Source organism: Mesoplodon mirus, assembly GCF_964341445.2.
Source record: "Mesoplodon mirus genome assembly, chromosome: 11".
NCBI classification, from domain to species: Eukaryota; Metazoa; Chordata; class Mammalia; order Artiodactyla; family Ziphiidae; genus Mesoplodon; species Mesoplodon mirus.
This window is the reverse complement of record NC_138987.1, coordinates 41330448-41355807: the sequence shown is the minus strand read 5'-3', so window position 1 is coordinate 41355807 and position 25360 is coordinate 41330448. Positions and strand designations below refer to the sequence as shown.

General features: G+C 54.7%; 1 protein-coding gene across 1 annotated transcript in view; it reads left to right on the top strand.

Annotated features, from left to right (window-relative positions):
• Window positions 1–747: 747 nt before the first annotated feature.
• The window catches only part of PHF21B (PHD finger protein 21B), a 97010-nt gene continuing 72397 nt past the window's right edge, over window positions 748–25360 (top strand). Inside the window, 2 exon segments of the mRNA XM_082635650.1 lie at window positions 748–1034; window positions 1918–1983. Of these exon segments, the coding sequence (XP_082491776.1) occupies window positions 981–1034; window positions 1918–1983 (120 nt within the window). The 5' untranslated portion in view covers window positions 748–980.

Genomic DNA, 25360 nt, shown 5'->3' with positions numbered 1-25360 from the left:
AAGGAACAGTCAAGAGATCAATTTTCATACTGTTTAAATAACACGGTGGCCATCAGGCGGTGGCGGAATCTGGCGACATGAGTAATTTAATCTCCCAAGTCGCAGCTCCAGTGCACAGGAGGCAGTAGGGGAGGGAGGCGGACGGAGACAGAGAAAGAGGGAGCAGGGGGAAAGAGGGGTCGGCGAGAGCCAGAGGAGAACAGAAATGGAAAAGTGGACATTTCCCCTCCCACCGGAAAGTATCTCCAACCCCGGCCTCAATCTGGGCGTCCGGTTTTCCTCGGGTTTGGCTGGGGGCGGGGGCAGAAAAGAGGAGGAACGGCTGGCGCGAGCGGTCCGGGGGCTAGTGCCCCAAGACGCGGACTCGGGAGTTTGCGCCCCTCCGCGCCGCCACTTTTGTTCTGCGCTCCAGGCGCCGGGCCGCGGCGGGGCGGCAGTGCGCACGCGCGGGCGGGGCGGGGGCGGGGCGGGGCGGGCGGCGGGCTCCGGCACCGCCCCCCGCCGCCCCGGCCCGCTCCATCCGGGCACTGCCGAATTAGCATCGTGCCGCGGCACAACTTTGCCGAGGCCCAGCGAGATACAGGCGCACGCGCCGGAGGAAATATAGTCCCTGCTGGCTGGCGGCTCTCGCGGGCGGCGGCGGCGGCGGCGGGGCGGGCGCGCGCGCGCGCGCGGGGCTGCGCGGGGCTCCCGGCGCCGGGGGGCCATGCGCCGGGCCGCGCCGGCAGCCTGGGGACCCGGCGCAACTTGCCGGGCAGCCTGAGGAGTTGGGGCGGCCGCGGGCTCGGCGCCGCGGCGCCCGGCCGCCTTTCTTCCCCCTCGCCAGAACCCGCCTCCCTTTTGGCCGTGGGGGAGGGGGCTCGTGTCCCCCCCTCCCCAGAGACCCGGTCGGCCCCCGTCCGCTCCAGCCCCCGCGGAGCCGCGCAACTTCCCCGGAGCCGGGGCCAAAGTGAGCGCAAAGTGCTGCCCAAGTTGCCGGGATGGAGCTGCAGAGCCGGCCCGAGGCGCTCGCCGTGGAACTCGCGCGCCACCAGGTAGGCGGTCGGGGGCTGCGGGCCTGGGGTCGGGGCTCCAGGCACCGGAGACCCGCGTCCTCTTCCCCGTCGCAGGGTCTTCCGGGCTGGAGGGGCTCGGAGGGGCCCCTCCTTGAGCCTGCCCCAGGGGCGGGTGGAGTATGTACATGAACGGACCCCCCTTTGGGCTTCCCCTCTGCCCCCCCCCTTTCGTACAATCCTGCACAGTTTGGGCGTCGAGGGCCCGTGGGACCCGAGCCTGGTGTCTTCTCTTTCTCGAGCAGGGTCTGCAGGACAGGGGTCCCGGGAGGGGACCTCTTGGTGCGCCTGCCCGGGGTGCGTGTGAGAGTGTGTGCGCCGACCCCCTCCGGCCCCCATACCCCGGTGCAATCCTGCACAGTTTGCAAAAGTAGTTTTGGCGATTGTTGCTCGGGCGAGCAGCGGCGTGGCGGCCGGAGCCCGAGCGGTATTGCGGCGTGCGCGTGTGTGTGTTGGGGAGATTAGGACGCGACTTGAATATTTATGAGCTTTGCTCGACACGGACTCGCCGTGTTTACTTGGCTCTTTGTTCCTCCCCCCTCCCCCGGCACACACTCACACTCACTCGCACACGTACCCCGGCCTGCAAACTTGCACGGCTCGGGCCGCGCCGCCGGGTGGCCACGGCCCCCGCCCCGCCCCGCGAGCTGCCCAGATGCGGCGGCAGCCACAGGTAAGCGGCCCCGTGCGGCACTGCCCGGCCGCCGCGCGTGCGGGACGCGGCCGGGGGAACTTGGGGCGCGCGGCTGGCGGCCCGGGGGCGGCGGCCCGGGGGCTGCGGCCCGCGGGCCGCGGCCCGCGGAGCTCCGGGCGCACTTGACGCCCGGGGCGGCCGGCCTGAGCCCGCTCCTCCGTGTTTCCGCAGAACGGCGACCTCAAGAAACAGCTCCACGAGAGGCAGCCGCGGATCGCCGCGCTCAGCGACAAACAAGTAAGCGAGCTGGAGCCTGCCCCCCGCCTCCCGCCCGGGGTGGGGAGGAGGGGTCGCCGGGCACTTTGGCAGCACCCTGAAAAGTGCCGGCCTCGGCGCCGCGCGCTCAGACTCCCAAAGGAGTCTCTCCAGCCCTCAAAGTTACCCGCCTCCCCTTTTCTGGAAAGAAAGAGCCGGATTCTTGGAGGCCGAGGGGGGAGAGCGCGGCTCTCGCGGTGGCCGAAAAAGAGAAGCTGCACTTAAAAGGCGGCGAGCAGCCCGGCGTCCATTTTGAGTTGGTGGACATGTTTTTGGAATGTGGAAATTTCTCCCGGCTCAGTGTCCCCCCGCCTCACGCTGTTGTGAGGGTGGGGGGGAGAGGGGGCGGTAATTCGGGCCTGGACACCAAACTACTTGGAAGCGATTTCTGGGTTCCGTTGCAAATCTTATTTAAAGAATCGTTCCTCCGGGCTCCCCTCCCCTCCACTTCTCCAGCATCACTTTTATTCTTGGAACCTGACGCCAGCTCCCGGGGAACAAAAGAAAGGCGCCCCCAGGACCCCCCCAGTTCTGCCCCAACTTTGGTCTCCGGGCATCAGGTGTAGACTGGGACACGCAAGAAGCTCCTTGCGATGGGGGGCACGGTCGCCGACCCCTCCCGGCCCCTCGGCGAGGAAAAGTTGTCCATTGTGACTTAGTTGCGCTGAGCTCAGCGGTAGGGGTTTCAGCACCACGAACAGATGCCGCCGCCGGAGCGCGGCCGGCCGCGCGCCCCCGCCCCCTCCCTCCCCGCCGCTCGCTCCCCTCCCCCTCCGCCCCTCCCCCTGCGCTCCCTGCCGGCACACGCACTCCCGCCCCTTCCCCGAGCCGCCCGGAGCCGAGAACTTTGAGCGGCGCAGCCAATGGCGCTCTCGGGGCTCCGAGGCTGGCGGGGGCGCCGGAGCCCTCCCCGCTGCCCCCTCCCCCCCTCCGCCCGCCCCGCGGGCCCGCCCCCGCCCCGCCGCGCCCCCGGGCCATCGATCGCGCTTCCTTCGGAATGCCGGCCGCAGCCGTCAGCATCAAACTTGGCTCGCGCTGGCCCCCGCCCCCCCACCGGCCGCTGAGCTGGCCCCCTTCTTCCTCCCCCAACTCCCGGTGGGGGCGGTCCGTGCAGAAGCCCCCTCCCCGGAGGGATTGGCGGTGCGGGGAGAGACGTGGACGAGACTGGCGGGGGAGAACTCGGAGGCCGGGTGTTCATTTCGAGTCTTTAAAGTTGAAAAGTGGTGGGAGGGGGCGCGCGGGAGATGAGGGGGCCGGGGGTTGCGGAAAGAAAGATGGCTGTTCCCGCGGGTCCGCGCCTGGTCGGGGGCACCCGGCTGGACGGGAGGGTTGGGACGAATGCATTAACCCCTTTCTGGCGGTGCCGCGGCCCCCCTCCCCGGCCGCGCGCGCCCGCCCGGCCCGCGCCCCCGCTCAGGAGTGGAAGCTTCCATTCCCGCCGGAGCGGGGGGGGCCGGCGCGCGGCCCCGGCGAAGTCGGGAGTTCGCGGGGGGAGGGGACCCAGGCCCGGCATTACCATTTTGATTGCTTTGATGCCATTTTTGGAGGGGGAGGGGTTGGAAGACCCTTCTCCGCTGAGCACAAAGATGTTTAATCACTGTATGGAATCAAATCAAATACTTTCTTTAAAAAAAAAAATCCACCACCAAATCTGGTACAGTGTGATAGCCGAGGGTTACTAAGCCTTTTTTTCAGTGGGTAAAACGGCAAGTTGTTGACTCTTATGCTCGGAGTAGAAGATTTAAAAGAGAGAGAGAGAAAATCCAATAATCCGGCAGCTTTTATCGCAACAATGTCTCTTTATGTGTGCTTCTACATGGCAGTAGTTTTACTGTTTGGAGTGGCTTTTCGGAGCTTAGGTTTGATCATTTCTGTATTGTAGCAACTATTTCAAGGCTGTTTAAATTTTTATGATGATAGTAAATGAGTGGCTATTTATTATCTGTCATGCTTGAATTTAGATGAGGCAGAGAGAAACATTTGAAAATCATGTTTGAAGGTTGCGGTGCCGCTCGGCGAAGGAACTGTCCTACTCCAGGCTGCCTTTGCCTTTAAATTTGAACTCGGAGAAGGATGCTTGTGAACGGAATGTACCTCCATCTTTTTGTGTGTGTGTGAGTGTGTGTTTAAAAAGAAAGAAAGAAAGAAAAAACCAAAAACTTTTGTTCTCTGGCCTTTTAAAAATGTTTCTCTTTTAAATGACTAAAAATAACATCCGGTAAGTATCCAGCGTTTGTCCTGGCCATTGGAACTTGTGTTTGTATCTGTAAGTGTGTTGTTTTTCCTTCTTCCTTTGTGGCATTTTATATAGCAAGGGCTCATAAAAGAGGGAGGGAGGGCCTGGGGCTGTGGTGTAGCATGCTAATAAAGCTGCCTTGTCTCTCCCAAGCTCCGCGGTGAAATCCTTCAGAGGTCACCTATGAAATGAGTTGGGCAGACTTAACATTTACTGTCTTTCTCTCCTTGGGAGAGTTTGGTGGAGATTGGCAGCTTGGCTGGGGAAAGGTCGATGCATGAGCTCTTGGAGGTGATTCGGGCTGCACCCTGGGCTTTGAAGAGGAGCAGTAGGCTCTGCTTAGTCACCCCAGCGCCTGCCCAGGAGGAGCTGAAATGCCGGATCAGGGATTAAAAAGCCAGTGTTTCAGAGTTTGCTTTTAACTCAGCAGAATAGTAAAGGTAGTGTCCCTTTAGTGATGTGCTTGGGGAAAAACTCACACCATCTTCATCTCGGGAGATGTGGTTTTTGTCCTGCTCCCGCTTGGAATATGGGATAGAGAGGTTACGTTTCAATTAAAAGTGCACATGAGGATGATGAGCTTGATAGTAAAACGGACAGATGACCCCATTATCCACATTTGTTAGAGATACAATAGCAGCGAGTAATACCTTTTGGTGCCTAGCCACCAATTTCCCATTCATGCCCTTGGCACTGGAATTTATTTAGTTATTTCTAGAAACATGGACAAGTGCTTAAAGATGTTTATCAAGGACTCCTAGAAGAAGATGGGTTGTTTGTTGGTCAGAAGTAGAGAGATACAAATTCTGTGTAAGTGTCCAGCGTTTCTCCCACCATTGGTGGACTAGGGGATAAACAAGAAACCAGTTTCCATAGGACCGTGCTATTTGAAGACAGAGTTCATATTTTTTCCTTAAAAAAAAAAAATAAAGAGAGAGCTGTGGGGCAGTTGGTCAGATCTGAGTTGTGAGCCAGCCCGCTTTGGCTAGGCTGCATTCCCAGGTGTGGCGGCCCCTCACCACTGGGTTGTGATTCCAGTGGAAGATGGACCCCTTCCTTGTCTTTAACAAGATATGATGTGTGAAGACTTCATTAGTTGCTCCAGTGGTTTTACACCGTGAATTTGCAGCACATGCAGAGAGGCAGTAACATTTTCATCTAAATTGTCAAGCAACAAGCACTTCCGTGTAAATAACAGACCCATCATAAATCCTGGAGGGTTTGTGTTTTTTTCCTCCCTCTTTGGAGTTCTCGGCACAACATGTAGATGCCACGTGAAGCAGGCATCTTCAGACCTGAACTTCACGCAAGTTCAGCTTCACCACAGAGTGAGAGGAGCCTCCTGTATCAACTGCAGTCCGAGCTGGCGTGGCGGAGCGCACTGGCCTCCACCCCAGTGAACTTGGGGCCTTGTGTGCTGCTCCATCCGTCGACTTGATGGACTCTGGATTCTAAGGGGATGTCCTCAAGTGCAGCGATAAAAATATGTCTTCTTGAAAGGTATTAAGTATGTGGCATTCGCCCAGGCGCTGAATCACATCTTCGCTGTGATTCACTAGCTATTGTACATTGGACACCAGAGGGATTCCACAGTGGAAGCGTCCACCAAACAAAATTGCAGGGTGGGTTTATTCTGAAAGCACCCCAGTTGTTTTCAGTCCTTCGGTAAAAGGATGTGCCATTGTCCAAGCTCTGCCCCCGAGTCTGCTCTCATCCAGGAGGCTAAATTTTAATCTTCCTGACCTAGAGTTCAAGATCTCATTCTTAAAATAGCACCATTACATGTGAAAGAGAAAACTAATGCTGTCTCTCCAAGCTCCGCCTTTCATATTCTGGAAAAGAGCATGGGGTTGAGACAGCAGGGGCCCAGTCCTGGCTTTGCCCGCTGCCACCTGCTTGGCCTTGACCCCTGACTCCCCTTCCCATGGCCAGAGTCTCCCAGACCCACACTTTGAGCCATATTCCTGGGGCCCCTCTTACCCTCCATCTGTCCACCCCTCTGGTCCCTCCCCCATCATCCCTTAGCTGGAAGATTACAGTAGCCTCCACACTGCATCCACTTAAAAAAAAAAAAGCTTTATTGAAATATAATTCATGTATCGCATAATTCACCCATTTAAAGTTTACAGTTAAGTATTGTTTTGTACGTTCACAGATATTTGCAGCCGATCACCACCATCGATTTTAGAGCATTTTCCTCATCTCAGAAAGAAACCCTTTGGGTATCATCCCCGCTGCACATCCCACCCCCAGACCCTAAGCAACCGCTAATGTACTCTCTGTCTTTATAAATCTACTTTTTATCGCTATAGAGTTACTCTTTCTGGACTTTCATGTGAATGGAGTTATGTAACATGTGGTCTTATCTGACGGGCTTCTTTCACTGAGCGTAATGTTTCAGGGTTCATCCAAGTTGTAGCGCATGTCAGTACTCGATTCTTTCTTACGTCTGAATAATAGTCCATCGTATGGGAGACCGCGTTCTGCATCCATTCACCAGCTGATGGGCACTGGGGTTGTTTCCACCTTTAGGCTCTTGTGAAGAGTGTACTGCGTTTCCTCGCGCCCCCTCTGGTTCATCCTCCACCAGAGTAAGTGTCTTAAAACTTGAACAGGATCATGGTGCTCCCTTGCTTGAGACCTTCCAGTGGTTTTCCGCTGCTCTCTGTGGGGGTTGACCCTGCCCCCCTGCTCGGCCCCCGACACTGCGGCTCCTTGGCTGTTACCCAGCAGGGCCTCGGGTACCGCGAGCATCTTCCTGTTCTGGAGACTGCTGACCGTTATCCGTCCTCATCTTTTCATAAAAGTCCGATGTCTCTGCTAGACCATAAGTCCCTGAGGAGCAGGGGCTGTGCTGCTCCGCCCCCTCCCCCTGTGTTCTGAGAGCAGTGCCTTGTCGGGCTGGATGCCTGTGGGTTGAACGAGCAGATGACTGTAAGAAGATAGGTGTGCGATCTGTGCTGATGAGAAGCGTGGCCCGAGAGGAGCCCCTGGGAGTCGTCCTTTGTAGGCTTGTAGTAAACAGAGTTTTAAAATCATATGTTTGGAATGAGCAGGCAGAGATGAATAAGACTAGAAGCTCCCTGGTCTCGGAAACCTCACAGGAGAGCGAGGTGCAGGTAACCATGTGTCAAGGAAATTCCAGGAAAGTTCTGTGAAAACCATGCCTTGCGGGCCCCTGGAGATGGAAGACAGCTTCCTGGGGGAGAAGGGTCCCCAAGGACGCCTGGGGTCGTGGACAGGAGGAGCCGGTGGCCCAGCTGAGGGCTAATGGCCTGAGAAAACCTGCAGGTGCTGGCGAGTTTCTGGCAGTGGAACCATGGGAGAGAGACAGACACACAGCAGAGAAGGCAGGCTGGGGCCGGAGCCAGCAAGGCACCGAATGCCAGGTGAAGGGCCTGGGTTTTGTGCCAGGGCTGGGAAATGGCCGGGGGCTTTCAGGGCTCTGGTGCTGAGGGGAGATTAGAAGGGAGAAGCGTGAAGGAGGCCTGAACCCACTCCCAGCTTGGCCCAGCCGTGTGAGCTCCCTGATGTCTGTCACCTGCGTAGGAGGCTCTTGCAGGGATGGTGGCACCCATGTGTGACGTGGGAGAGGAGAAGAGGCTGCTGGACCCGGGGTGACTGGCACATAACAGGCTGTGAGGGCAGGGACTTGTGCTAAACCTCCCCCTCCTGCCTTCACCAGAGCTTCTTAGGGCTGAGAAGTTAGTGGGGGGACACTTCTGGAACCCTCTAGAAGATGACTCGGTGGGCATCTGTGCGCGATTGGTTTAAGGGAAAAAAATGTGTGTGTGTGTATAACATATTTACATTTATAGGTTATATTTTTATTGTTGACTTTGTTTTTTTACTGTTTATAAAGTGTATAATAACAAATAGTAATTACAGTTGACCCTTGAGCAACGTGGGGGTCAGAGGTGGCGACCTTCTGCACAGACACTGTGTATATAGTTGGTCCTACATGTAAGGCAGGGCCTCTGTATCCGTGGATTCAGCCACCCGTAGATCACATAGGACTGCAGTATGCACTACTGAAAAAATCTGTGTGTAAGTGGACCCGCATATAAGTGGACCCGCGCAGTTCAAACCCACGTTGTTCAAGGGTCAGCTGTGTATCGATTTGTGCCAATAAATATGCGTGAAGTCTATGCAGTGTATATAACATCAGTTGACAATTTGTCCAGGATTATATTACCAAAATGAGAGGAAGAATTTGTTGAAATAAGACAAATAATTACCACGCCCCTGCTAAAGTAAAATCTTGCTGAGGAAGGCAGTGATTCTTGCTATTATTTCTGTAACATTAGGAGCTAAGGAAGAATTCGACTTTTAACAAAGTTTTTATTGTAAAAGCAACACCTGCTCGTTGGGGAAAAAATTCGCAGCGCAGATGTGAGAGTCATAATGCGTGACCCCTCTTCTGCCCCATCCTACGTGTGGACGAGAGCAGCGCTGGCTCTGAGGTGTGTTCGTAGGATGTGTTCTGTGCGCACGCGGCGTCTGTAACATGGGTAAACGTGCTTAGTGGATATGCTACTAAGCATGCTATGCCTAAACTTGCTTTTGGCACTTGGCATTGTGTTCCGGACATCTCTTGGGACCAATGCAGTTTAATTCCTCAAACATTTAATAATGGGCTCCTGCCTGGTGGAGGATGCTGGGGTGATGGTGGGTGATGTGCTGCTGTTAGTAATAGGGGCATCTCATGTTATAAGGCTTTACCCTTGCGAAGTGGTTTTCCTTGGTCTCTGCTTGCAGAAAGTTTCACATGTAGTTGGGGAGGCTGGCGTATCCACCGTTACCTCTCCCGTGAGCTCTCTGCAGGATAGGTTTAGCTCGTGGGCTCGGCCAGCAGCAGACGGGGTGATGTGCTGTGGTGAGGTGCATGGGATCGCTCTCTGGAGGTGACATTCGCACCTGTGGAGAAGCAGAGACATTGCACACCCAACGCCCTGCTATCTGCAGCACTGATCTTCTTCAGTGGGTCTGTTCCATCGCGTCTTTTTATTTGATTGTCGTGATCGTCTCACGGCTTGGGTCAGGTGGGGCAGGTGAGAGAAGGGCAGCTTCCCAAGGTCAGATGGCTTGGGACCCTGGAGAGGGTGCCCTCTGTTCAGTCCCTGCCTGGCCTCTAGCTGGCCCCCTGCCTCTAGGGTCTGACAAAGCGTAGCTGGAAGAGCAGAGGCCTGACAGTCAGGACACCAGGGCTCCTATCCCAGCTCTTTGCCTCCGGCTGTGTGGCCTCGAGCAAGTCATTCTGCTTCCTTGAGCTCTGTTTCCTCTCTGTAAAGTGGGTGTAGTAGTTGTAAAAACTACCTCACCGGGTTATTGAGATGAAATCAGGTCGAAGATGAGAAAGTGCATCTAAACTACTGAGCAGAGCAAAGGGGTTGATCTGAAGAGAACTGTGTTGGCTGCATCAGTGACCCCAGGACACTCCTGCCACGCCCTGCCCTGCACCTGGGGGGCTGGAGCCTTCACACTGTTGCTGGTCCCTCCTGGTAGAGGTTGACGGTGACTGCGCCGCCTTCTCTGCCAGTCCAAGGAGTTGGCTCTGATACGTTAGCCTCTTAAAACACCTGCTGTCGGAACTGTAGGATTGATTTCAATCAACTTTGAATTTTTTCAAGGCGATGACTCTGATGATAACTTTGGTAATCCCATGATGCCTCATTAGAGCTGCTGGCTATGATGATTAGCCCTGTGATTTAGCGGGTTTTTCCTCCAACGCCTTTGTCTATTCAGGACCGAATTGCGGGCTTGCCGCCGTTTCTGCTCCACTTGCACGAGCTGATGCCTGAACGTGGCTGCTGTCCGGTCCGCCAGCGAGCCCGGCTCGGGGCCTGAGCACGTGGTGGGGGGCCCTGCCCGCGGGGCAGCGTCTCGGGCGCACCCTGGTCACGCACGGAGGGCTTGAGGAGGCCCCTTTGTGGCGTGTGTTGGCTCGCCCTCCGAGGCCCTTGCCGCAGACATGGGAGGGCTTTGGGGGAAGAGATGGTTTTCTGGAGGAGGGTACAGCTGCTGTTCATCTTCTCCACACTGTTTGGAATTTACAGCTTTTAAGGAAATATAACTCTGGATTTGACTTTCCTTGCAGAAGAGTCCCGCTAAGAAGGCTTTTCACTTTTGTCTCCGAGAAGCATGTAAGAAAGAGGCTAAGCACGGGCTTTACAACTGGGTAGACTAGAGTTGTAAACCCCGCTCCGTGCTTTGAAGGCTGTAAAATGGGGTAACAGTGCAGCGCCCGTGAGACAGCCGAGAGCTGGCGTGTGGGGTGCTCGGGAAATGACACGGACGTGGCGCTGGCAGGATTAAATGAGATGAGACGTGACACTCGGGCCATGGTGAGCCCTCAACAGGTGGGATGCGGGCGTCACAAGTCACAGCTTTCCCATCTGATGCTGACCCTGGGCCAGGCCCCTTCTAGTGCTCTCCACGGACCAACTCGGTCACTGTTCACACAGCCCTTTAGGGAAGGCCCGCTCTTAATTACCGTTTTACTTGGGGGATGGCTGAAGCCCAGAGAGGTTGAGCGGCTTGTTGACATCACACGGCTGGCAAGGGGAGGAGCTGTGATCCAGTTCTGGGCCCTTGTGCCCTTGTGATCTTAGCCCCTACGCTGGAGCCTGTGGCGGAGACATGACAACACTTTGTGCCCTGCATATAAAAAGTTTGGTGTGTCACGTAACTCCAGGGCATGTGTTCCAGTAAAAGGAAATGGAGATAGTATGTCAGAGAGAACCAACCACCAGCGGGTTAGCAGCTGTTTGTGATAACGAGTGGGAATTTCACCCTGAAGTGGAAGGTTGTGGAACTTGGGAGGGGGCCTGGGTCTGCATCCGGTCTCTGCCTCTGGCACCGGGCTGGGGAGTGTGGGGCAGGCTGGGTGAAGTGAGGGGTCTCGGCAGTGCAGAAGCTGAGCCAGCGGCGGGCGGGAGGTTTGGACTTGACCCCGAAGCAGATACTCCTCCACCCCCTGCTTTGTCATCCCCGCTGTGGCCTGAGCCCCTCTCTGGCTTGGCTACTTCAATATTTCCTGTTATCACTGTTGCTGTTTTCTACTTTAAGGTGGAGGCATCTTTCTCATTTTGAAACGGCCTCTGTTCTCCAAAGGAACCAACATGCTTCCTTAAGTTTTTTTTTTCCCTTTGGGTCATTACTTATTGTTTAGTAGTAGTTTCCGAGTGTGTGATGAGAAATGCTGATGCAGTTTTGTTCTGGTGATGACCTCTGACTGCCACCAGCGGGCGTCCCTGAAGCCTCAGATGGGCTGTGCTTTGCTTTTTTTTTGGCTTGGCACCTGTGTTGATCTTGTTAAAGCACAGCAGAAAGAAGTACATCCATGGGGAATTTTTTTTTCTTTTTTTGTTCAGGGTTGAGTGGTCCTTAGCCCCCAGGTAAGATAAGGTCAGGTTGTGTGGGTCCTTGTCTCAAAGTGGGAACAGTGCTGCTTCCCAAGCAGGGTTGTCCCAAGGGTCAATGAGGACGTGTGTCTCGAGTTCCAGGTGGAATTCCTGGCTGGCCTGCAGCGGGGCAGCTGAGTAATAGGGGAGCTGTTATCAGCATAGTTTATTAACAGTCATATGAGAAACAGGGACCTGGCAGTGCCCCAGAGATGCAACTGCCATGGAGAAGTAGACGGGCAACTGTAGCTCTTTGTTGGGACAGAGACTTCTGGGTTGCTTCTTTGTCTCCACAGACGGGTGTGTCCGCAGTTGGGACTGGGCCCTAAATTGGGATTTGGTCTTTGGACCCGAGACTTGGTCTGATGGTGTAAAACATAGGATGTGCAAGGCCGGGGGGCCTTTGCGGGGCACCTCCCCAAGCCCCCTTTTTCCAGCTGGAACTACGGCCCTGAGTAGAGGTGGTGATGGCACCCGGGGGCCCCGGGGGTCCCAGGGCTCCAGTCTTCCTGACCGCAGCGCAGCCACACGAGAAGCCCGTGGTTTTCCTTTAAGCCATTAAATTCTGTTCTCTGGTATTTTGTTTCAGAAGCGGCTTGCCCACAGGGGTGGCCGCTGTTTGAGACATGCTGGGGTCCCACACACGATGCCCTCGTGCCGACAGTGGGGCTGCTGGGGGCACAACACAATAGTTTTCAGAAGGTGGTCATACTTTCAGAGCAGCTGGCTTCCGGTTGGCACAGGTCGGGGTCGCAGCTCTGGCAGGACACAGTGCATTCTGGAACTGTCCGTTTTATGAAACTTATTGCATCAAATTGACTGTCGATCTCTAGGTGCAGGTACGTTGCAGGAAGCTGAGTACCTGCCGGGCCTGCTCGCCGCCCAGACTGCCTGCATGCGTGTCTGCGCTGGGGGGTGGAGACTGGTTGTGGACGTGTGTATGGCCGAGGCCGTAACCTACACATTCACAAATGGGGAAGCGTCTATCAGATTTTGCAAAGTCACCCTCCAAAGTAGAAAAGGTGATAAAAAGCACTAATTTGGGTAGGGATCAGTCTTTAGGGGAAACAGTGGCTGCCTTTTGATCTCTTGGGTGGAGGCAGCAGAAAGTTACTTGAAATGGCAGGTGGGGGCCCAGCAGGCCATCGTGGGGGACACCGTCATCAGTCTGGGGAGAAGCTTTTTGCCCCAGGAAAGAGAACAAGGCAGGGATGGGGCAGGCAGAGAGAGGAAGGGAGAGGGGTGTGTTTCCTTTCCGTGTAACTCAGGCGGAAAGCCAATCTGCACATGTAAATGAACTTGAAAATGCAATTAAAAATATATACATATTAGAGACTGTGATCCAGAATTTACTGTGAGATGCAGGTTACCAGGTGACAAGCCGCATTCCTTACAATCAGTGACACTAGCTCTTCTCCGTGATTAATGCGTCTCAGTGGTGATGAATGCACCCCAGATGAACGCCGCATTATTCCTTAAGCTACTGCCCCGCTGAGTGCAGAGTTTTCTGTGCCTTCATCACCAACGTCCTTCTCCTAGCTGTCACTGCCAAGGGGACACGGGCTCAGGAAGTTTCCTCCAAGGGCTTGTCCTGGCTCGACGAGAGGTGACAAAACAGTCAGCCGTGTTGTTGTGGACAGAGGTCAGAGGGGCCCTGGATGCTGTTACGGCTGCAGGCGCTGGGAAGTGGGCACGTGGCAAAGAGCGCCCGGCTGGGTCTTAGAGCAGGATCTGGGGCCTGGGAGGCCAGGGAGGTGCGGCGTCCGGGGCTGGAAGGGGACAGGGTGGCAGAGCCCCTGTGTCTCGTGCTGCTTTGTGTGTCCTCCAGGGTGTGCCCACCAGCGTGTGCAGAAGTGAGCACTTGGATGGTGAGGGTGGCAGCCACAACTCGGTGCTGAGTTGCGACATTCGGCACATGCTACTGGGCGCCCAGTCTGTGCTGGGCACTGGGGACACAGCAGTGGACAGAATAGGCCCTTGAGATGTGCTCACAGTCCAAGAGGGGAAACAGGCAACAGGCAAAAACCATCATAAATGAGTTATGGAGTTGGTGGGAAGGTGACCAGTGCTCTGGCAAAGGGTAGAGCGGGGGAGGTGTGCAGGGCTGGGGGCAGGTGGCTATTTTAAATAGGGTGTTCGAGAGGGGCCTCAGGCCTTGGAGCCAAGGCCTGCAGGAGTAGCTGGAGGAGTGAGCCCTGTGGCTCTCTGCAGGAAGAGTGTCCCAGGTAGAAGGAACAGCTCGTGCAAAGGCCCTGAGATGGGTCATGCCTGGTGTTTCCTGTGGAGGCCAGTGCGGCCGGGAGAGTGAGTGACAGGTGAGTGTGAGGGTGGAGGTCAGAGAGCTGATGGAACAGGGCGGCAACTGGCCTCTCCAGCACGGCTGACCCCCACCTTTAAATCACCGACTGGCCGTGATGAAGAAGAGAAAGCGGCCCTTTCATGGGGCAGAATTTTGACTAGACGCTGGAAGGTACCAGAAGGCCAATTTCAGCTCCAGGTCTGGTGGAATTCCCTTACAGAGAGATCTGCCTGGGGCTAGAATTAGTTGTTCTGAGACCTTTGACCGCCAAGGCAGCACCTCATAGCAAAGGGGAAGCTGCACCAACGCCAGTTGGGTGGGAGCCCAGGCTCATCAGGGTTCCATCCCTGACCAATCCCAACCTGAGATGCTCTGACCCTCGCCGGATCACAGACTCTGACGCTGCGGGCAGGCTGGAGAGCGGTCCTGCTGAGGGCCGGGCCTGCTGGGGAGTCATGCCCTGCGGCGCGAGGGGACGGGGCAGGTGGGGCAGCCAGGCCAGCGCCACCCCTGCCATCACTTGGCGTGGGCCCCAGGCAGCCTGCTTTTTTGATTTTTTTCAAGAGGAGCCAGAAACCCATGCTTATGAGAAATCTGCAGTTTAGATTTGGGTGGTATGTTATGGCCTTTTCTAGACGCATTGGCCCAAAGGACACTCCACAGCCCAGACCGAACCTGCATCCTCTGGTCGCCCTTCCGAGTCCCCTCGTCCGGCTCCATCAGGCTGGCCGTGATCTGGTAATTCCCTGCCTCCGTGTCCCCCGCTCACCATCCCGCGTGGTACCTACATTCAGAGCTATGGGGCGAGTTGGAGTCAGATCATGAGCCCTGAGGTCCAGCGAGCCCGCCGCCCCGGAGCCCCCAGCGCTGTTATGGGGGGAACAGTCGCTGATGCTGCGACTAGAGGGCCGCTGAGTTTCTTCAAGAGCCTTCGTGTCTCATTTAGATAAAGAAGTGGCACTCAAATATATTTCTGGAAATAAAACAGTCCCGCCCCCAGCCCCGGCCCAAGTCAGTGGCTTGTTGAAGTTAGTTTATTAATGAGCCTGCTGAGTGGGCTTGAATGGGGGCTGCGCTCTCATATCGCGGATCTAATTATAAACATGAGGGACGCTACCAAATAAGCAGCCTTTAAAGGGAGAAGAGTCTGACAGCTTGGTTTAAAGTGTCCTTTAATGAACTTCTTTGGCACTTGTATCTTAGCAACACATTTTATTACGTCCCGGTGCAGCTGGACTCGGGCACGGTAATTTATCCCCCCCCCCAGCTCCCCCCACTCTGACTTTCTTTGGTGACTGGAGGGAGGAATGTACTGACCCGGTTTTTCATGGCTGGGCTTGCATCCCTTCTGCTTTGTTTAGTTGATGAAAAAGGCAAACAGGGTGCCGGGAGCAGGGGACCTTGCAGGCCGGCAGGAGGGACGGTGGCCCCAGCCTGGAAGGTGGGCGGCTGCCCAGCTCGGATGCCGGTGTCGCAGGCTGCCTTGTGGACATGCTGAATCTCTCTCCAGCACACCCTGGGTTTGGGTATTTTTATCTGGACTTCTTTCCTGTTTTGACACTAATTTGGATACGGCGGAAGTAGGGACATTTGCAAATCTTTCCTCGTAATCAGCAAGCCTGTGAGTGGGGATGGGAAGTGTTCTAGATGAAGTGGACGTGGGGGAGGGCAGCACAGGAGCAGGGCTGGGGCACTGGGCTGGGGGGACCTTCCGGCCTGGCTGCTCCTCAGCCCAGGGACCTCGGCCGGTACTTCCCTTCCCTGAGTCTTAACTCTCTCTTGTCTGCTGTATGAGGCTCCTGCGGCTGCTGTAACAGAGCGCCACGTGCCGGGCAGCTTAAATCTACTCCCTCCTGGTCTGGAGGTCAGAAGCCTGAAATCAAGGTGCCTGCACGGCCACGCTCCCTCCAGAGCCAAGGGGAGGATCCTTCCTGCCGCTTCCAGCTCCTGCGGGCTGCTGGCGCTGCTGGGCTCGCGGCCGCACCACTCTGGTCTCTGCCTCTGTCTTCACGTGACCGTCTTCCCTCTGAATCTGTGTCTTCTCTTCTTACAAGGACCCTAATCATTATATTTAGGGCCCCCCAATCCAGTATGATCTCAACTAATTATATCTGCAAAGACCCAATTACCAAATAAGGTCACACTCTGAGGTTTTGGGTGGATGTGAATTCTGGGGGTGGGACACTGTTTAACCCAGTGTATCTACCAGTTGAAGCTAGTCACGCCTCCTCAGATTATGGTTGGGGGTCCAAGTAGGTGGAGGTTCCTCCCTGCTGACCCTGCCAGGGCCTCCTTCCCTACAGCCAGGAGCCGAGATGGAGAAACAAAGGTGACCTGCCCCGTTGCAGGAGTGGGCTGGCTGTGTCTGCTGAACACATTACCTTCTGGGGGTGGGAGGATGGAGCCTGCACTCCCCTGTGGCAGGTGAGAATGTGCCTTTACTTCTTCCAACAACTTTGAGTCCTACTCCCGTCCCCATTTTTTTTACTTTTTTTTTTTTTTTTTTTTTTTTGGCCACACCACACAGCCTGCGGGATCCCAGTTCCCCGACCAGGGATCGAACCCAGGCCCCCCTGCAGTGGAAGCGTGGAGTCCCAAACACTGGACCGCCAGGGAATTTCCACCGTCCCCATTTTTCAGGGGATGAAACTGAGGCTCAGAGCAGTGCAGTTACTCATCCAGGGGCTTAGCTTGGGCTGACATGAACTGGGGTGGCCTGGGTCCCCAGCCCCTGCACCGACTGTGTATCATACCAGCTGCTACCAAGACAGAACACCCAGCCTGCGCAAGCAGCTGGCCCCTGCCAGCAGGGCCAGTGTGCTGCCAGCCCAGGGACGCCACACGTGTGTACGGGATCTGAGGTTCACCAGCGCCCCCCTTCCCTGCATCTGATGCCGTGTGGCCCTTGGCACCTTGGGGAGTGGCGGATTGGGGGGATCCCTGTTGCACTGAGGGTGAGGATGCCAAATCCCTGCTGCATCCCCAGGGCTGATGGATAAGCTTTGATCTTTCTGAGTCAGTTTCTGCATCTGTAAAATGGGCTAACACTTTACCATCTTCCTCAGAGGGTAATCGTGAGGATGAGATGAAAAAACACAAGGGGAAATCCGGCCTGTGGGCTCGGAGGGCTGGGTGTGGGGCCCACAGGATGAGCAGGAGGCCCCAAGGGTCATGTGACAAAGGGCGGGATGTCATCCCACCAAAGTGTGTAGCTGGTTGCCCAGCAAGTCGCCTGCCCAAGTGGCTCCTTTGCACATGTGCGTCCCATTCCCCCAGAAGGTCCTGGAGTCCAGGCGAGACTCAGGAGGAGCTGTGGGAGCTGCCTCCCAGTGGACACACGTGGGGCCACGTCCTGCCTCTGCCTCTGCAGGCTTGGCCATAGAGACCTCTTCTGCCCTGCGCCCCGGGCTGCGTGCACGTGTGCTCTCCTGGCTCCCAGGTCCTGCCAACAGGTCGGGGTTTAACCGTCGTCCTTTAGGCAGTGCCTCCCCGACACCCACTGCCCTGGGCCCCAGTTCTTTGCCTCCAGTACCCACCCCCTGATGCTGCTACTCCAGTGATTACTAGAGAGTGGGAGCTGCGTGAGGTAGGGCCCCCCCGAGGCCTCTCCTGTCGCGCTGGCTCTGGGCACATTGCAGGAGCTGGCCAATGGCCTGGCCCCTGGGGGACTGGCCGTGTGTGGTTTGTAAAGGAATCCTTTTCCCCTGGGCCACTCTTTAATCAGGTGCTTCAGTGTGGACCTGCGGAAACATTTGTTGAAAGACCATTGGTCATTCAGTTGGTCATTCAGCCAGTATTCAGTGAGTGACCATTGTGTCCTCGGCGCCAGGTGACCGTGGCCTGAGAGGTAAAGAGGAGGAGGTGGCCTTGGGTCATCGTTATTATCAATATTGTTGTCATCAGTAAAAGTCTGCTTTACCCCATGTAGGTGCCTGCGTGTCCTTTTACCCCTACCCCCCACCCCGCTCCATCCACCCCTCCTAATTCTCTAGGTCCTGCCCTGTGACAGATGTCAGGGACTTGGATGTATATGAGACACAGCCTCTGAGAACAAGAGTGAGAGGGAGAGCGGGGGAGAGGAAGGGAGGGAGGGGGAGCGAGCAGGCCGACAGCCGCTGCACCCAGCTGTCACGGGGGCTCTGGTACAAGCCTCTGGGGTGAAGCTGCCGGTAGCGGGGGTGGCGCTCAGTTCTTGCTGGGAAGCATTAGAGTGTGAATCTGCCCATTTGACAGATGAGGAAACCGAAAGGTAGAGAGATTAGGTGACCTGCCCAAGGCCCACAGCGAGTGAGGGGCAGCACCTGGATTCTGGAAGCTTCTGCTTGACTGCAGGAGGCCCTCTTACACCCACTTTGCAGATGAAGAAACTGAGGCCCTGCGAGGCCAAGTAACTTTCCCACCTCACCAGCTCCAGGTCCCCAGCCAGGTCTTCGACCCCAGAGCTTTCCCTTCTCCTGGGCTGTGCTGGAGGAGGAGTCCTGCAGCCACGGATGGAGGAGCCCTGCCCACCGTCCTGACCTCGAGCTGGCTCGGCCGCGCTCACACTGCCCGCTCCCTTCCCTTCCTGCTGTCCACTCCCCTCCCAGCTCAGAGTCCAGTTCAGGCTGCAGCTCATTCGCATTGCTCTGCGCCCATCACCACCGTCCTCCTGAGCGTCCACTCTGACCCGGCAGGCAGGGCGGCACTGTCCTTACGTGCCACGTAAGCTTCAAGTGGCTCTGTCCAAACCCTTGCAGGATCCTTCCCTGGAGGGGAGGTTAGCGGTACTTCCTAAGACTGCAGAGGGTGTGGAGGGACGGGAATTGCATGGAGCTGAATTTTGTCCTAACCTCAAGAACTTTCTAAGGATCAGGGTGTGCATGGAGAGAGCTGGCTACCCCAGGAGGTAACAAGCTTCTGCCACAGTGAGGGATGCTGGGGGTGTTTGCACGTGGGGTTAGACGGGGCCAAGTGGGATCCCCTCCGACCAGGAGTCGGCCCAGCAGTCTGAGCAGTCTGTGGCCCCAGCCACGGCTCCGTTTACTGAGTGCATACTGGGAGGCACCAAAGGAAGGGAAGTCCAGGGTTCTTGGCAGCCCCTTCCCCCTCCAAACCCAGCTGGCCCCCTGGCCAGCACAGAAAAGCCAGTGGGGACGCTGTCCCGTGTCCCTAGGTGAGTCCTCCTGCCATGTGCCTGGATGGAGGCCAGCAGAGCCAAGAGTCAGGCTGGAGGAGGGGGAGGCGATGGAGGCGGGGGAGGCGAGCGCAGCACAGAGCCGCCAGCCAGGACACGGCCTCTGGAAAGACCCCTCTTTCTCCAGGAAGGTTTACTCATTCTCACTTCACATCCTTGGTGCACAAAGGCGAAAATTACAAACGTTCATGACTGACTTGTGCCCCAGCTGGAGTAAGGCCCGCTTGTACTGCTCTGGACAGCAGCTGAGGCTGTCCCCGCCCCTCAGGGACAGGTCCCCCGTGACAGCCCCGAGAGGTGGGCAGGCCCAGAAGTAGGCTCAGGAGGGGGACCTGTGTTGATCCCACTGTTGACCGTAGCAGCTTCCCTTTGGAGGTGCACAGAGCTCGCCTCGGACGGGCAGTTAGTGGACTTTTGCCTTTTCTTTTTTTGTTAACACACCATGGATTTGTTAAGTAACACTGAATATTCCATTGTGGAAAAGTATATAAGACGTAAGATTTACCATCTCAACCATTTTCAAGTGGACAGGTCAGTGGCGTTAAGTACATTCACGATGTTATGCACCCCTTACCGTCATCTCTTCCCAAACTGAAACTCTGTCCCCGCTCAACACAACTCCGCATCCCCCTCCCCCAGCTCCTGGCAACCGCCGTTCTACTTTCTGTCTCTGAATTTGATGACTTTCGGTCCCTCTCTAAGTGGGATCATACAGTGTTTGTCCTTTTGTATCTGACTTATTTCACTGAGCATAACGGCCTCGAGGTCCATCCATGTTGTAGCCTGTATCGGTGCTTCACTCCTTTTTAAGGCTGGATAACATTCCATCCTATGTATACACCCCCTCTTGTTTATCCATTCACCTGTTGATGGACATTTTAGCGATTTCCACCTTTTGGCTCATGGGAATAATGCTGCTGTGAACGTGGGGATACAGGTTATCTGTTCAAGTCCTTGCCTTCAGTTATTTTGGGTACATACCAGAAGTGTAATTGCTGGGTTGGACTTTTGCTTTTCATCGTAGACAAACCCATGGCAGAGAGAAGCTTGAGCTGTTGCCTGGGTCGTCCCGAGTCTAGACAGTCTAGGGTCAGCCCCCTCCATCAGAGCGACGTCCTGTGACTTTGGGATCCCTAGTTTTGACATCATCATCTTCTAGGGAACTTGGGGTGTCCCCACTGGCTTCCCAGTCCCTGGCCAATCTCTGCACTGTGGAGGTGGGTGTGGGTCATGTGGATGCAGCAGAAGCATCCATGAAGCCTGTCGGTTCCTTCAGTGCACACTTTACAAAGGGGAGTTCGTGTCTACGAGGATTTCCCCCGCTAGAGTTTTGTGTTGACATTAAAAACATGGACAATGGGCTTCCCTGGTGGCGCAGTGGTTAAGAATCTGCCTGCCAATGCAGGAGACACGGGTTCGAGCCCTGGTCATGGAAGATCCCACATGCCGCGGAGCAACTAAGCCCGTGCACCACAACTACTGAGCCTGCGATCTACAGCCTGCAAGCCACAACTACTGAAGCCCGTGCGCCTAGAGCCTGTGCTCTGCAACAAAGAGTAGCCCCCGCTCGCCACAACTAGAGAAAGCCCCCGCGCAGCAACGGAGACCCAACGCAGCCAAAAATAAATGAAATAAAATAAATAAATTTAAATAAAAACAACGGACATTAAACATGTGACCTGCTTGTGGTAGTTTGTGCAGACGTTACAGTATGTGATTTATTTTCCATTTTTTTCCTCTTACAATGATTAGTTAATGCAGATATGGGACCGATTCCCTGGAGTCCTCTCACTCATTAACGACTAACATCTATACAGCGGTGTTTTGGTGTATCCAGCACTGCCACATATATTAACCTACTGGAAGGTCACGTTTCACGGGTGAAAAAGCCATGTCTACGGCCCCCATAGGTAAGAACCCAGAGGAGGGAGGCCCATGGGCTTCGGAGGCCGCTTCCTGGAGCCACTGTCACCACGGCCAAGTCTTGCTCATTCCCTGACCAGGGGTTCAGGGATGTCATTGTTGAAAGGTTCCCCAAGTCTGCTAATGAAATGGCTGGCTCTTTGAGTGATTCCTCAGCTGGGTTCCCTCGCTGTGTTGGCCTGGCCTGGCCCAGGGTGAGGTACGCCACCGCCAACTTGTACACAGGCTCCTCCAGGAAAAGAGTAGCAATCCACAGACTCTTCGCAATTAAACTTCTTTTTCTGGCATTAGTATTTCTTAAACTTTTGTTGTTTGGGCTCTAGCAGAGGACAAAATGACTTAAGTAGCAGACAAAAACGTACAGTTGGCTGTGATTATTTTGAGGACTAGGAAGATGTCTGTTTTTGCGTGCAGATAAATGCATTTCTGTTTTCTACAGTAAAGTCTTTTCTTGGTGGGATTAGATATGTCAGTAGTTCATGGCGTTCTGCAGTATGTTATCTCTAGGCTCTGCTTTTCTAGTTCAATTTGACAGATGGCTGACCAAATTCTCCAAGGATTCCCTCTTCATCATTCCCACTGGCTGAGTCCTTTCTGTGACAGGGAGCTTACTACCTCCTGACAAGTCCACCCAGGCCTGGACAGCTCTGAGTTTCAGGGCAGTCCACCTTGTTTTGAGGCCCATCAGTTCTCCTACTTCCCATCCATCCATCTACCCACTGGGGGAGACCTTTATGATCCATGGACCGGTAGGCAATGGAGTGTGTGTGTGTTGTGTGTGTGTGTTGGGAGCTCCATAGAGTTAAGAACCGTAAGCCTCAGTGTCTGCCGTCAGGGAGCCGCTCATTACCATGGAGAGAGCAGTTAGACAGCAGCCTGGGATCAGGATGTGATGACCAGAGATGGCAGCCAGTGGTGCTCTAGGAGGTCAGAAGACGGGGAGACTTCTTGCTCTAAACCTTGACCCTGAACAATTCCGTGTGGTTTCAACTCTCAGGTCCCATCTCTGATCCTTGTTTGCCTTGTGACCTTGAGCGGGTTATTGACTATCCTTCAGCCTCCTTTTACTCACCTGAGAAGTGGAGATAATACGAGCAATTGCCTGTAGAACTCGAAGGATGGGGCAGGGTGATGGATGGTAGGAGCTTAGCAAAGAGCCTGGTGCACAGTGAGGGCTCCGGAGAAACGAGTTCTCACCCTGTGTCTCTAGGCCAGGCCACTGTCCTCCGCTGCTGAGCTTCGGAGACACCCATCTCTCTGGAGTCCCACTGGCCTCAGCTCTCATCCCTACCACCGTCTTGCCAATTTCACCTCCTAAATGTTTCTCTCACTTTTTCCTGCCTCTGCTACTCCAGTTCACCTCTCAGCAGCCTCCTGACTGCTCTCTTTGCCTTTAGGGTCTGTCTTCCACACCACCACTAAGGTTGTCTTTTTAAAGTATAGTCCTTAGGTGACTTCTCTGTGCTTAAAAAGCATGTCCCACACCCCACTGCCCACAGCAAGAGCTTCACATCTTCCTTAACCTCTTGCCCAGGTGAGCTGAGTCAGGCAGAGGAGCTGCTGTGTTGAAGCTGGGGCCAGGCCTAGAGCCCCACCGTACAGCCTCAGGTCCAACTCCAGGACCACTGGCAGGTGGAGACACCTGGGGCAGCGGGGAACACAGTCTGTAAGTCAGGAACTTGAGGAGGAACATTCAGAAGTTCTTTGCAGTCAGTAGACAGGGCCTTTCATTTTCTGGTTTCAGAGAACTTCCTCAGCCTCATCTCCCAACACGGAGCTGTTAACCATTTCCCAGACATACTAAATGCCTGTGGGTCACGGGTCTTAACCTAGGGCAGTGCTCCTGCCTGGACTGCCCTTTCCTCTTGAACAAGATCCTGACCACCCCCCAAAGCCCAGATTAGCTCCTTACCCTCAAGAAAGGCACCTCTGGATTCATGTGGATTGGGTCCTACTGGTGGTAATGATGGTCACGGTGGTAATGGTGGTGGTGGTAGTGATGATGATGGGGCCAAAGGGGGTGGCAGGGATGGTGATGCTGGTGATATTGGTGGTGAGGATGATGAGATGATGGTAATAAAGGGGATGGTGAGGATGGTGATGTAATGATGCTAGTGATGATAAAGGTGATGGTGATTATGGTGATGATGGTGAAGTGGTGATGACATCAGTGATGATGGTGGAACTACCATGTATTGGCCACTTCCTGTGGTAGGTCTGCGTGTTTCCAGTTTAACTTACTTACCATCACACAGCACATTCCTATGAGGAAATATCATCCCCACTGTACACTGGAGGGAACAGAGACACGTATCAGGTGCTAGTGCCGCTCAGCCTTGGCTTTATTACTTTGTGGCGATCAGACCCCTCAGTAAAATGTCTGTGTCTGACACACAGGCTCACAGCAGTTACGTTTGAGTTAATGGATAGTGGATGTGCCTTAGAAACTGTAAACGTGATGAAAATGTTGTTGCTGTTATATTATGTCCTAAAGACAAGATGTTTGTATAAAGAAGAAGAAAAAAGCTTTAAAAGTTCTAAAGTCACTTATGTGGACACCCAGGCAACAAAGTTCCTTGTGCACCACCTGGGAACCCCCTACAGAGTTAAAAACAAGATGACGTAAAACACAAAATGCTGCTAACATTACTTTTAAAGACTGTGGGGCTCAGATTGCGTGTTTCGATGCAAACGCATCTTTCTTTGCAGTTATTTTTGTGACCTTTGATGTCACTCAGTAGGTCTGAATATCCCAGGTCAGCTCCTTGGAAGCTGTCTGTTCCTCTTCTGTCTGAGCCTGCAGTTCTGTTGGCCGCCAGTGGGCACCGCTGAGGTCCTGGAAGGAAATCACAGGCGTGGAAAATGGGATATGATTTTTCTTGAAAATTAAAACTTTAAATGAAAAACAACAACAAGATAAGTAATCCTACCACCTTAAAAATGTACTTGATAAATTGTGGAGCAAGATTTAATACAGATAAGTATACTTGTCAAGTATTTTCACGGATGTAATTGCTACTTAACATATTTTTTAACTCTCAGGTGACCCTTTACTCTTGGCTAGTGGTTTCAGGCTTTGCAAAGACTCGGGCCCTGCTTGAATCTTCGCTCAGGGCCCCTCAGAGCCTGCCCCTTGACTGCCTGCATCTGAATCTCCCAGGAGCTCGTTTGCCAGCAGATGCCTGGTGTCACCCCACACTTGTGGAACCAGGAGCTTCACCACTGGGCCCAAGAGTGTGTGTGACAGGCTCCCCTCAAGATTCTGGAGTCCCTGAAGTGTGAGGACCAGGGCTCAGGGTGAGGATAACCCTTCCCCTGGCCACCTGACCAAACGGAAAGGTATGGACAGCATGCTTCTTCAGCCCTTACTGGATCTTTTCCTCTTTTGTGATGATGATGGAGATTATTGTGGTGATGGTGGTGATGGTGGTGGTGATGATGATGGTGATTTTGTGATGATGGTGGTGATGGTTGCCATCCCTTGCTATAACCTCAGGGAAAGATTGAGGAGATTAGAGCCTGGAAGGAGAGGCCCAGCTCGAGTCCTCACATTACTCATCTCACACACTTGGGTAAGGCGTGGAAACTTCCTGAACCGCATTTGCCCTGCCTGCAAAATGGAAGTAGCAATATCTTTACTAGCTGTAAGGCTTCTGCAAATATTAGTGGTTTCATTATTAAAACTCAGAGGACTGTACTCGATTCTAACCATGTGACATCTTTACGTAAAGAGGGAGAGGTGGAAGGAGGACCAACAGTTTGTGAATAGTCTGATGTCAGGCTGTTGTCCCTTATATTTGATGTATGTAGATATTTCCGTTCACTTGCATTGGTCCCTCTAGGTTGAATTTTAAAACGTATTTCTTTTAAAACTTTAAAAAACAAACCCAGAAAGTGCAAAAGATAATCTGGAGTCGTCATCACCTGCCCTTTGGCCTGGGTCCCGCGTCCCCGGTCCTGGCTCTTGCAGGCTGGCCACTGGTACCCGCCGGCCGCCCCTCCTCACAGCCTCGGCTCTCCTCTCCTCGCGGGGGCCTTGCCGTTCACGGTGCTGCCACCGCTGCAGTCTCTGCCCGGGTTGGCGAGCTCCCCGGGCCGAGTGGCCTGGGCGGCTGGTCCTCGCCAGGAGTCACCAGCCAAGGCCAAGGAGTGAAAGCAGCCCGGCTCTCTTTTCCCATTTTAGGTTATTGAATAGGTTTCCCCCCACTTTGCCTTTGCTCTATCCAGATCAGATTTTGTTTTGTCCACTGGAGCTTCATCCCCTAACTCCGTGGGCTTTGATCTCGCCGTCGCAGTTGAGGCGTCTTCTCTTGCCGGCCGCTCCT